Here is a 13,501-nt window from a genome sequence, read left to right as displayed (position 1 = left end):
TCTCTCTCTCTCTCTCTCGCTCTCTCCCCGTCAGGCAGACAAAGTGCACAAAGCGGCGACTAGAACCAACAACTTGAGGTTTCTCAAACAATTTCACTGATTTGTCCCCCGGCACAACACCCACGCCGACACACACACCCGCACGCGCGCTGCAGTGTGTGAGCGAACCCCGATAAGTGCGTGAGACCAGATTGAGGCCAGATGTTGCAGATACCAACAAGAGCCAGCAAAGGTCCAACAAGAGCTATAGGATCCATTTATAGGCCCCCGCGCGGCCCAAAAAAACGTAACAATAGTCTGGTGACAACAAGACGTGAGACCCATTCATGGCGGCGGGCGGCGTCCGTCCTGATGACAGCCATCAACAACAATGATAAGGGTGCGACTGCGACCGGCTGACAGTATCTCTAAAACGAAACGACTCCTCCCAGATACTTTTTCGATAGGCTTGCATTCGTCACGGACCTTTGTTCTTGGCATTTCGTACGGTGCGATGCCACCCCACCACCGCGTTGTAAAAGGCGTTCCCGCCGCGTTCAAACCTCATTTCGATTTTTCCACCGCGATCATATTGCGTCCGAGGGTGTTCTCTCCTCCGTCTGGCGGAGCTGGACTATTGCACCTTTACACGCCTACATTGAAAGCCTATTTCAGCCTGTTCAATGGACTTTGGAAACAATAATTGTACATAAATGAATGATGATGGATATGGATTGTGTGGCGTATTGGCTCTTACAATTGGCTTGGGTGATTGTTTTGCTTTGGCGTTAACAAGTAGGGGCCGGGCACGTTGGAGCTGCGATGAACTTCAAAATGATTTGACTTGAAAAAAGAAAATAGTAAAGAAAAACAGAAATGTGGCATTATGGTTTGCTATAGTTTGTGGAAGGGTGAGCCTCAATATAAATGTTTTCCTTACCTGGGTTACCAGTGTATACTCACCTCTAGAAAGCTGCCTTTTTGGCCAATTCCGTGTCTGCAATGGGAAGCGTCTATTTAATTAGTGGAGGGCCACAGCACCAAAGCGGAACAGCTTTTTGACGAGCCACGAGGAATATTTCTGTTGAACGTCAATGCATAATAAATGCAATTTACTGTATGTTTGAATCAAAACTGGACGCCCACGTTTGCTCTATCCTGGACTGTGCGTCATTAACCCCGCTCCAGCTCGGACAGTGACTATTTGGAAGGAGTACCTTTCGGTGTTATTGAGTTAAGGAAGCCACTATATTTACCATTGCGCATTGTTTGACTGCGGTGTGATTTCAGGGGTCTCTCTGAGGAAGGTCGGGTTGGGAACCCCTGCTTTAGGGGAATCCAGAAAGCACTACGCCAGACACGAAACTGCACGAAAAATGGAAATGAATCTCGAAAAGGTCGCATCCATGACCCTTGTGAAAGTTCAACAACTGGAGGAGTGCAAGGAGAGAGCGTGACTCAGCAGAGCAGCGAGACTGATGAAACCCCGAGCGACTGCACCACTTTCATCTGGGCGAAAAACATCTGGAAAGCGCTGGTACAGTTGTGGCACACAGGCGGCGATAGTTTATTGAAGGTTGCATTCACGTAAAAATCATGTTCATCGATTCGACAACAGATGGGAAAAACAAGACCCTTAATTCCCATGAAAAAAAAAACCATCTTTATTAAGTCAGCATCTGTTGGTCTCTTTCAAATCACTTAAAGCGGCCCATTAAGCTTCTTTCTACACACGTTAATAAAAGTCTCAGAGGTCCCCAAAACAGGTTTTTGTAGTTGTTTTTGTTGCTGAAAATACTACTCAGATTATGCAATAGAGCCATTCTAACATGCCTCTAAATTCATTCTGTTTCTGATCTGATGCCCTGTTGCAGTGGGAGGAGCATCCCTCCCGAGGCCCCCGAGGTTACCTCATTATCTGACACTTTGGCCCCCGCCTCATATCACCATCACACATCGTAGCATTATGTATGACAGAACATAACGAAAAGCATAATAGGTCCCCTTTAAACGCAGTACAGATAACAATCCATGTTTTTGAAAGCAATTTGCCATTTTCCTTTTCCAGTTCCAAGTTCAAGTTCCAAGATTTCGGTGGCCCGTTTATTTATTTTGCCAGCTGCAGAAGAGGTGCAGCGTGCAGCCACAGAACCAAGGTGCAGCGTCACCTCAGTTACCGTGCACTACCCAGTACACCCACACTTAGATTCAGCCGATCAAAACGTCTCCCCTTGCGTCCTGTTCTGTTGGTTGTTTAATCCGGGCTTGCTAAAGGCAAATCCCATGCAAGTAGCAATTAAAAACAAAACATTTTACCACCAAAGTCGCAAAGTGCTGCTTAAAACAGACGTGGATACACACCGACACACAAATATTTACCACTAAAGTTTTCATTGCATGCTTCGCCTGGTACTCTAACTATCGGGAGATTCCCAGAATTCCGTGTGTAACTGCAACATGTTTTCCTTCAACATCCAGGTTTAGCCTCGTCTTCGCTTTGAGACGAGCATTTACTTTCCCCCCGAAAACGTACCTTCACCGCCACTGCCCCTCGTGCCGCCTTCCATTCCAACTCGGAAGTCGGTAGATAGTCAGTTGGACGTGTTTCCAATAAAGACGCACAAGGAACCCAGGTTTTGGCTTTGGTTGCTTTGTGCATTTTGGAAATGTTGAGCCCACTTAAGCGGCTCGGGTTCATCCGAGCCCAGACTACGATGGAATGCAGCATCACTCCTTGGATGTGCCCCATCGAGCGGTGGACCCCGCCGCCAACGACGAAAACACCTTTCAGGGGAGCGCGTGCAAAACCCGAATAAATCGGGCGGCTGTTTCTTATGATGCTCCGGCAAAATAAGGTATCGAGCGTGGAGTTTTTTGGGTTTTTTTTTTTGTTTTTTTTACAAAACAATTTTACGGATTACCACTTTAAACGACATTCCTAACCACGTACGTTTCATTGTATTTGAAAGTGCAACCAACAAAAAAAAAAAAAAAAAAAAAAAAAAGAGTCAAAGCTCTTTGTCTCGCCCCGCCTTCTCCCTCTCCGTGGAGGTGGAAGGGTGTGTGTGTGTGTGTGTGTGTGTGTGTGTGTGTCTGTCTGTGTGTGTCTGTGTGTGCGTGCGTGCGTGTGTGTGTGTGTGTGTGTGTGTGTGTGTGTGTGTGTGTGTGTGTGCGCGGAGTTAAAACTGCGTTCTGCCATTGTTCTCCTCGTCGGGCTCCTGTGGCGGAGCAGAGCGGATCGGCTCGGCACGGCAGGGCACGGGGCGCGCGGTGCTCGGGTGCAGGCATGGCGGGCTCGAGCAGCCTCTCGCGCCTCGGGGTTCTGCTGCTCGCGGCGGTTCTGCTGCAGACGGTGGTCGTCACCGTCACGGTGCTCTACTTCTCCAGCGCGCTCAGCACGGTAAGGGGGGGGGGGGACCGGGAACCGGGAACCGGGAAGCGAGAGGCTCTTTACCGGACGCAATAACCTGCGCAACGCGAGGACACTGAATAGAAACGGAACAGAAACGTTAATGGAAACGTGCGTAGGAGCAGAATTAGAAGCAGATTATAAACACGATAGGACGTTCAATAGAAACGTGCACGGTAACGTAATATACACAGCATAGAAACGTCAATTGAAACGTAATAGAATCACAATAAAAACTTCAATAGAAACATACGCATACACAGTATACAAACAGAACATAATAAGAGAGAGCATAATAACAGAATAGGAACATGCACAATAACAGAACGGAAACCGAATAGAAATGCATTATGTTGTAGTATATGTATGTACATGGACTCTATTTGTAGCCTATATAGAAACGTGCATTGTGATATAAATGTGCATTGAAACATAATAGAAACATGCACTGCAATATAAACATGGATAGTTAGATAATAGGAACATTATAGAAACATGCATAATTACCGTAATTAAAAAAAAAAAAAATACAAATAAAACTTTGCCAAAAATGCAAATTGCCAAAATACTTCTGTGGTGGATGTACTTTATTAACACCCAGGATGAAAACAAGCTGACATTCTCGAGCAACACATTCTGTGACACCGTGCGTAGTTTATTGGAAAGATAAACCCCCTTGAGGTGCATCATCTCGTTTTGGAGGGCAGCAAAATTAAAAGTGCAAAACATCCCAACACAGCGAACACTACCCAAAAATACCTGGTTATTTAGATTTTCTTTCAAGAAAAAAAAAAAAAGCAACCCAGTCTCACACTTTTTCGTGCTTTTAGTCACGAAAATGAATGTATTGAATGGTATCCTGGAGTAAGATTGTACCACATTTTTCGTGCTATACATAACGACATTCAAACCTTAATTTAAATGACAAATTTATTTGTGTTAAACACCATGTATGTGTTACAAGGGGCTAGTCAGGGAATTTACTTGCGTTGTCAGTACATTACATATACAGTATAATTTGCAAAGCGCAATTATTTATAAACCTTTAAACACAAACCCTAGCCAACTACAACAACTACAATTCCGCTCCATTTTATTATTGTGCATCTTAATGCAATTTCTTCATGGGTAAGGTTGGTGATATTATTATAAACTTAAAAAGGAAACAGATTTATGGGTGAAAAACGACATGCATGTGGTACTAAGGGTCAAATAAAAGACTTTTACAGGTAACCCTGTAAAAGTCCATGTCCAGTGCTGTCCAGAACACTTGAGCTTGTTTTGGTAGCTCTTTTAATTACTGAGATATAGGGCTTCAAAGGTAACCTCTGGTCGGGGTTCAAATGTCAACATCTCAGTTTAGGGTCCACCAAAATGTCTCAAACCTACATATGTTAACCAATTAGATTTTCTTTTTACTTTGTGTGTAATGTCAATAGCATCTAACATATATAATTGTTAACATATACATATAATTTGCAAATTACATATGTAAATTCTAACAACACAGGTATATTACCCGACCAAATTAACCCCTAATTACACATGCATGTCGTTTTTCGCCCATAAATTTGTTTTCATTCGTGGGTTTATATTAATATAACTACTTTACCCATGAGACAATTGCATCAAGATGCATAACAAAATGGCGCAGAATTGTAGTTTCTGGGATTATGGTTGACATTAGGGTTAGAAATGTTTATAAATAATCTGTAAATATAACAGAATGTATGTAATAATTTGTTTTTGCTCCTGTAGAAGCCACAAATCATTATGAAATCAACTTTGTTTTAAGAAAAACGTATTTTATTAACGATGTCATGGAGACTACACTGATGATTAGTGGAGCTCGCTGTTACCACGGAAATGCTTGCCGCGCTGGCTGATGGGTACACAGGCATGCAAACACTGATATTTATATCCAGTTAAATTGTATCTATGAATGAAATTCATACTGAGGGTATGACCCGATATCCCTATTCCTGCCCATCTTGAATTTAATAGATCATTTAGAGAAAAAGCGAAACCAGTATCCCAGTATATATAGTGAAAGAATGAAATTGAAACCCATGCATTTTAAATTTGAATTCCTCCATGCCCCCCCCCCCCCCCCCCCCCGCGTATTATGTATCTGCGCCCCCCTCCTTCCCCATGCCCGTCGCTTCTAAAGTCGAATAAACCTCCCCATTCAAATGTATTGGTTTAAATTTTGTTATGTGCAGCACGAAAAAAGTCCGACAATCGTACTCGGGACACGATTAAATAGATTCATTTTAGTGACTATGAGCAGGGAAAAGCGTGTGAACAGGCTGCCCCAAAAAAAATGTATGATGAGAGGACCTCAGCTCGATCAGTAGACTTTGGAATGGCATCGTTTTCTATGACAGAGCTATAAGATAATTTGATAAAGGATGAGGTTTCTGCACAGTCACGTGCGCGTACATGAATATTCTTTATTTTACTGCTGGCGGAGCTTTATTGGGTCTCTCTTGTTTTTTTTTTCTCTCGGCCGCAATCAAGTTTCACATATGGGACAATGAAGTTAACTAACTACCTAACGATCTAACTAACTAACTCACACTTTGTGTTTGTCTTGTGTGAGGCCGTCAACTCTGCAGAGTTGGAATCGGTCCAGGTCTATAACCTTCATAGCCTGTTTGTATTTGTATGAATTATTATTGCCCAATCCCGAGACTCCCTCACTCGTAAAGCAGGAAATTGGGACCCTGTCGAAAGACGAGGAATTTAACTTTCTTATTATTAAAACGCAAGAAAATGTATTTAAGTATATCACTATCACTCTACGGGCATATCGAGGTTATGGAACGAAAGCCAAAAGGGAGCATAAACCTCATTCCTAACCACTTACGTTTAATTTTCTTTGAAAGTGCAACCAGCCTGTTTGTATTTGTATGAATTATCATTGCCCAATCGCGAGACTCCCTCACTCGTAAACCAGGAAATTTCCGCCGAGAGGCGAGGAATTTAACCTTTTATAGCTTTTGCTTTTATTTTTTATTTTTTTTCTTGTTAATTTTAATGGACACCCTCTCCCACCGACCCCACCCCCCCCGGCCCCAGATGAAAGAGACATTCGCCAGAAGCAGCGTGTCCTGTTTGACCCGGGCTGGCCTGCGGAGCATCCCGGGGATGCGCGTCGACCAGAGCCGGACCGACCCGTGCTGGCAGGTCACCCAGCAGCTTCACCTGCTCATCGAGAAGGTGCCTAATAACGTGATATCGGCATCGGGAATTGCGCGGGGAGGGGGGCTTGGAAGTTTTGTTTGCACCTTCCCGATATCACCCCCTCCTCGCCATTAACAGGAAACGGGGCTAAACGGATCCCTAATCACTGTCCGGAGAGAATGTTGGTTTTTCCTCGCGCGCACAATGGGCTCCTTCATGGCTGGAGATGCGATGCGAGCCCGTGTGTGCGGTTTAATCAGCACAGGAATGCACTCACCTGGCCCCTACTTTCTCTCTCCCACACACACGCACGCACACACGCGCACGCACACACGCACACGCACACACACACACACACACACACACACACACACACAGACAAATCGGACAAGAGAAGGTGACCAAAAACATGATTTTTCTATTTTTTTTTAACCACAGCTTCCAAATTATCTTGAGTAAATATCGATAGAAACGCAGAAACGTGACCTTATTCTTTTCTCTCTCTGTTTCCCAGTCTCTGTCCCAGCGTTATCAGAGAGAGATCTCCTCAGCTGTCAGAGGTGAGAAAGCCGCTCTATTGCTCCGTTCCCAGCTCCGTGCATGGACTTTGTGGGTTTTGTGCTCACAACACGGGGCTCTGTTTCCAGTTTATTTGTCATGGCTAACGGCTCAGCAAGTGTCACGCATTGAAAGATGGAGCGATGCAGTTGCCTGTACGATTACCAGGTTGAGTTTACAATAATAATAATAATCACAGATCAAGAATAAAAGTAATAACAATAAGAAAGAAAATCTATTGTCTGATCTATTTTGCCTATTGTTGTCAAAGTGACTGAAGTAGACAAGTAGACAGACAGGAATGTAAACATGGCCAAATGATAACAAAGCAATAAACCAATACAAATATGAAAAAAGAAAATGACAACAGGTGGAAAATTGCGAAAATATAAAATAAACAGTTAACTAAAATAAGAAAATCTGCCAATACACGGTACAACAACAAATAATAAAAGTTATATAAATGAAAAAAAGACGTGAAAAATGAAAGGTTGTGTCCAAAAAAGAAATATACAGTCCTGTTCAATAGCTTATGAAATAAACAGTGAAGCAGAAGGATGAATGTACGGTTCACCTAAACAACATGTCAGCAATAACCCTCTACAAGGAATGAGGCTCGAGATAAAAAGTCACAAAACAGTCAGTTATAAAAAAAAAATATATATATATATATAGATATATAATCCTGATAATTTTAAACAAGGAATAAACCAAACCTCTGCTCGTGCTTCAGCATATGCCTGCTCCTGTGATTACAAGCCCTTGGCACGATATGAAATTGTGAGCTTTACTGCTATCTGCTCGTCCCGTGTTCCGTGCCAACACTCAGGAATTCGAGTCTTCTTCCAGCGATTTTCTTGTGAAACTCAGCCATTATTACCCGTTTTTTTGTTTGTTTGTTTGTTTATCAACCCCAAATACAAAAACAACATCCTAGTTTAATGTTTATTTAATTTAGAACATGCAGCCAATAAAAAAAAAAAAAATTGTGGCTTAAAGACACAAATTACAATTATTACTCAGTTTATTTTTTTCACCCTTAGACTTTCTACTTTAGGGCCAATGTGCTAGTAATGACAGAATCTATTACTTTTATATGGGTTATTATGTGCTGTTATACTTCCGCGTTATTAATAGTAAAAACATTATTTTAAGAAATACATTTTGTTCTTTACTGAGTCCATTTTACAAAATAGAGGACTTCAATTATCTCAGTTTATTCTCGATTTAACCAAAACACTTCATACTCTGGCTAATTGGAACACTACTACTACTACTAATAATAATCATCCTTGTGTATTATGATTTTTACAAAACTATTCATGAATTTAATTCATAAAATCCATGAAAAAATGTAAACAGTCCAATATTAGTGAGATCGGCATTACAAATAAGATCAATGAAAGGGAGGAGGAGGAGATGAAGATGCAAAAACAATAGAATGTGGGCGAGGACCCTAACAAGACGGCGAAGAGTTTCCAGATCAGCCTCGAAGGACGATATCAGCCTGCGAAGCCAAAAAAAAAAAAAAAAAAAGAAGCTCCATTTCTGCTCGTTCGTTTTTTTTTCCGTCCAGAGAAGCGACGTCGTGAGCCGACGTGCCGTCCTTCAGCCGGGTCTGCGGGCGGTGGCGCAACCGATTCGGGCTCACTGAAATCTTTTGTTTATGTTCTTTATTTGATTGTTTTTCTTTTTTTACGGGTCCACCTGCCTACGAGGGTTATTTTTTATTTTTTTTCCTTTTGGTCCCGGGTTTTCACGTGACGCCTGAAGCCGTTGCAAATTGTGACTGCGGTTAGTAAGGACTCTAGGCAAAACCGTGGGTGGACCGGGGGGTTTTTAGGATTTGGCTTTGCTCCAACCTGGGCCTTTCCTCAGCTCCGAAAGCCTCGAGCCCTCATGGCAAAAGGATCTCAAAATGGGTGTATATATATTTAGAGATTAGAGTTTTAATTTTCATAATTTCATGTATACATATATATATAATATCAATGAAAATTAATAATTAAAATGAATGACTGAATTAAAAAATATTTAAATGACATTTGAAAAGCAATAGTTAGGGTTAGGGTTTGTGTAGGAAACATGCAATATAAACACAGCTTGATGTGACCATTTAGAAGCCCTATCATCTTTGTGTACGGAACTATATTCTCACTTTTTCAAAAGTATTTTTATTTTAATCTACATATGCGCATAAAAACCCTTTTCCCCCTTTTTCCTTTTCCCCCTCCCCTCAGATGAGGTCTCCCGGGTGCTGCCGTCGCTGGTGGTGGACGACCCGGCATCCCCTCGGCCCAAAGTGGCCGCCCACGTCACGGGCAGCTTCATGCCCAGAGCAGAGCGGGAGGGTGGAGGTGAGCACGGGCCGACAGGTGTTTAGCATTTCCAAAGTGTGTAGTTAAGCTCAGAGTATTTTTCTAGGTACAGGTGCTTAACACCTGCACAGATGTCTCTTCTGCGGCGGGCATTCCACGAGCCCCACGGGGGGAAGGCCGGTTGTATTTTCTTTAATGGAGTTTTATGGGAGAACGTCTGCCATACTCCCATACTCCTCTTCCTCTTCTTCTGCAGAGGGTACACATGGTCCGGGCATTGCATAAGTATTTCCTGTCACTGACCGTTTGATACATGATTCAATTTATATAATTCTCGTCGTGTCAGGAACCCGGTCATTTTTGGAGATAGATGAACATATTTATAAACAGTTTTTTATAACAGTATTTGTACTTGAAGTTAATGCTCAATACTTCTTCCACCACTGTTTTCATAATGTCTTTACACATATTTTACACCTTAACATCATATTTATATCATACTGACATACTATTTAAATCATAAATAGACATAACCATATATATAGTTGCCTGCAGCAGTACAGGGCAGATGACATGACACTGAACCTACATGACAGTCAACTCACAGTTGACTTCAGGTTAAATCTGTGGAGACGTGTGTAATAAATATGGCGTTATGGAGGACATGTGTTGGATATACACAAGGGGAGATTCTCAGAACTATGTACTAAAAGCTTGGGGGGTGGGGGAGAAAATGCAGAAAAAAAAAAAAATCCCTTTTCAAACTAATCTTATGTCCAGTTAAAATGGATGTGTTTAAGAGACAGAAACTGGGCAACCTCTGACCACGAACAGGCCAAAAGAATGCAGCTTCTCACTCCAATCGATGACTCCGCCCGCCAGCTGATATTAATGATTAGGTTCTCGCTCTCTCTCTCCCCCCTTGATGGCATGGTAAGAAAGTGGGTTGGAAGAGAAACCCAAATTCCCTTTCGCCTTGGAGTTTGGATGGCGTGGGGTGGGGGTGGGGGTGGGGCGGGGTGGGCGGCGGGCATGGCGATCAAACGCCCTCATCCCAGTCACAGCGCATTAATCTTCGTGTTTACACGCGCTCTTCTTTCCGTCAGCGTTTCAAGTGTATCCAGGGCGACGGGTGCAGGGCCAGAAGATCTCATGGTGGGAAGGACAGAAGGGGCTGGCCTTCCTCCAGGACGTCCAGCTGCTGGACGGGGAGCTGGTGGTGCCGCGGCCGGGCCTCTACTACGTCTACGCCCAGACCTACTTCAGACACACCCACTCCCTGGAGGAGGAACGGGGGGATCTGGAGGAGGGCGAGGACAGGGAGGGGGAGGAGGAGGAGGCGGAGGATCGGCAGGACACCGGGAAGCCCCTGCTGCAGTACGTCTACAAGAAGGTAAAGGGTTTTTTTGGGGGGGGGGGTTTTGGGGGGGGGTAGGGCTTTATGCCACGGATCCGCGCTGTCGTCACTCTGCCCCGTCACAGAACTCACACATCGTCAGCTGAGATCACCGCTCGTTCCTCCTCCGCTGGTCCCAGCTTCAAACTGGTTAAAACTGGCTTAGTTTGACGTTGTGGACCACAGATCGCAGTAGTAGTATAGTATCCTAGTGTCTTAAAGTTTGTTTAAACTGGGCCCATATGATGTTGTTTTGTGCATTTCTGTCTCTTCAGTTGTCATTTTAAAGGGTTTTATCGATATTTTTAGGACAGGGCAGTAGAAGGGAGTTAGAGCGCTGGTCAAGGACACTGGGTGGTTATGGCCGATGGTTTCAGAGATTTGGAAGGTATGAAATTAAGGTCTCCTTTCGAATTTCCCCAAAAAGTTTAAAAAAAAATAGAAAACTACAATAGGAATAAGTTTTGTTATTTTTTTTTACGATTATTATTAGGGGGAGAATACGCATATTTAGAAAGTTAGTTTGATCTGGAAATTATAATAAAGTAGCTTCCCTTTGGAATCCAGTCATTTTGCACGTTGCTGATATATTTTTTTGGTTCAAGGTTAAATGACAATTTTTGGCCTTTTCTTCAACGGGGGTTGCCATCATGTGATGGAAATAAACGTGTACACGTAGAAAACAAAATAACATAAGGTCGTCGACGCAGAGGAAGGACGTGCAGTTCTTGAACCATTTGGGTTTCATAGGGACAGTATAAACTCTGCAGCAAGATAAAGGCTTCACCGGCATCCCTTTATAGGTCATAACAGTGTAATCTACCATGCAAATTAAAAACAGAACTGAGCAAACTCTCTCGCAGAGTCTCTGGACTCGGGGGTCAAGTCAGATTTGTTTGGATATAGTATCACAGTTAGTCTCTATGAGCTTTGCAGTGCAACATTCAAACAAAAATTGATCAGGACCCTCTAATTGGATTTGGCTCGCTATCTAAACTCTTCCTCTCTGACATAATTAAATGCAAATTGGAAACAGCCCACTGTGGGCAGAGCAGCATCTGTATAAATACCTTGCATATGTTGCTGTTAGGAGTAAGGCATTCGTATAAAAACATCTTTAAAAAACATTTAACACGGAACAGTGGTCCCATTAACTCACTGCCTCTTTATATGGGGCGCAGTGTGCCAATCATATGAAACTGTTTGACACACAACACAAACCAAACTTGAACGGGAACTTAATTACATAGAATCTGTTTGCCAAAAAAACATATGGGCACACTGGTGTCCTTATTAAATATATTTTTTAATGCGGCATGGGAACCCCGGTGAGTTGGGCGTCCCGCGCCGCCGGGAATCGAACCCGCACAATCGGCCCACTCGTTCCACCCGCGAAGCTTTTTACGTCGAGCGCCTTTCTCCTCTCATTGATCCCCTCTCTCTCCCCCCCAAAACACAGATGAGCTCATACCCGGTGCCAATCCTGCTGATGAAGACCAGCCGCACCTCCTGCTGGTCGCGCGGCTCTCAGTTCTCGCTGCATTCCGCCCACCAGGGCGGGCTGTTCCCGCTCAGCGGCGGCGACCGCCTCTTCGTCACCGTCAGCAACGCCTCGGCCGTGGACATGGACGAGAAAAGTAGCTTCTTCGGTGCCTTCCTGGTCAGCTAGAGCTGGGCCGGGCCGGGGGGTGTGGGGGTGGGTGGGTGTGGGGGTGGGTTGGTGGCGGTCGGATATCTTCTAAAAAAAAAATTCACGAGCGTGTCTTTTTAGCGTGAAAGCTTTAAAGGCATGAAAAGCGTTTTGAGCTGACATAGCCAGCAGGAGGTGACAGAGTGCTGAAGAAGCGAAGGAATCGCCGCAAAAAGACCCCAGTAAGGGGTCAGAATCCACCTTTTTATTTGGGTGGGGGTTGGACGGCGGAGGGCCATGCATTGAGAACCTTCGGCGGCCTGCGTGGAGGCTGGAGCAGACTCTGGTGGGAATTAAGAGCTGGGAGAATAGGTGTGAAAGAAACAACCACTCATTCACGATAAGTGATTGTGTGGCAGCGAACCCCCATAAAAAGACAAAAGGAGAGAGAGAATATTTTTTATATTTGAGAGAGAGAGAGATGGTCACGCCAATGTTTTTTTTCCGTGTGTGGGTGTGTGTGTGTGTGTGTGTGTGTGTGTGTGTGCATGTGTTCGTGTGTGTGTTTGTGTGTGTGCAGGCCAGTGTATAATCATTCAATCATTACAGATGGTCTGGATATGAAAAAAAGCTCAAAACCCCAAAGAATCCTTTTCGTCTATCATCGTCAATCATCTCCCGCTCTCCGTTTCTCCAAATTTAAATGGATTAAAGTTTGGACAATGTATTGACAGTCGACACAAATTATCTCCAGAAGCCAGAATGGGGTGATTTTCATCACGGAAGAGTAAACAGTGACCACACGTTTTATGTGTCAACAGCAAAACCCGGGAAAAAAGGAGTAAATAACTTCGGAAACATGAAATCGGAAATCGATTGCAGATGCCGGGCCTGATCCTTCACCTTTTTTTTTTTCCGACGATATGAAGCGTATCACAAGTTTCTTTCTTTCTGTTTTTGTAGGGGACGTGGTTTTCGTCAATGTTGTTTTTATGTACAAATGATTATTTTATATGTGGCTAATT

At 43.6% G+C, this 13,501-nt stretch overlaps 1 protein-coding gene across 1 annotated transcript; it reads left to right on the top strand.

Annotated features, from left to right (window-relative positions):
• Positions 1-3,193: 3,193 nt before the first annotated feature.
• Positions 3,194-12,515, top strand: tnfsf10 (TNF superfamily member 10; the record flags this gene model as incomplete). The annotated part of the gene is made up of 6 exons (XM_080019882.1): positions 3,194-3,379; positions 6,470-6,610; positions 7,089-7,134; positions 9,373-9,489; positions 10,557-10,843; positions 12,306-12,515. Exons 1-6 carry the CDS (start codon positions 3,266-3,268, stop codon positions 12,513-12,515), a joined length of 915 nt encoding a protein of 304 aa, XP_079876008.1. The 5' UTR covers positions 3,194-3,265.
• Positions 12,516-13,501: the final 986 nt, after the last annotated feature.

This window comes from Zeus faber, assembly GCF_960531495.2.
Source record: "Zeus faber genome assembly, chromosome: 19".
Taxonomy (NCBI): domain Eukaryota; kingdom Metazoa; phylum Chordata; class Actinopteri; order Zeiformes; family Zeidae; genus Zeus; species Zeus faber.
The sequence above is the reverse complement of the archived record's forward strand: the minus strand, read 5'-3'. Positions and strand labels throughout refer to the sequence as shown.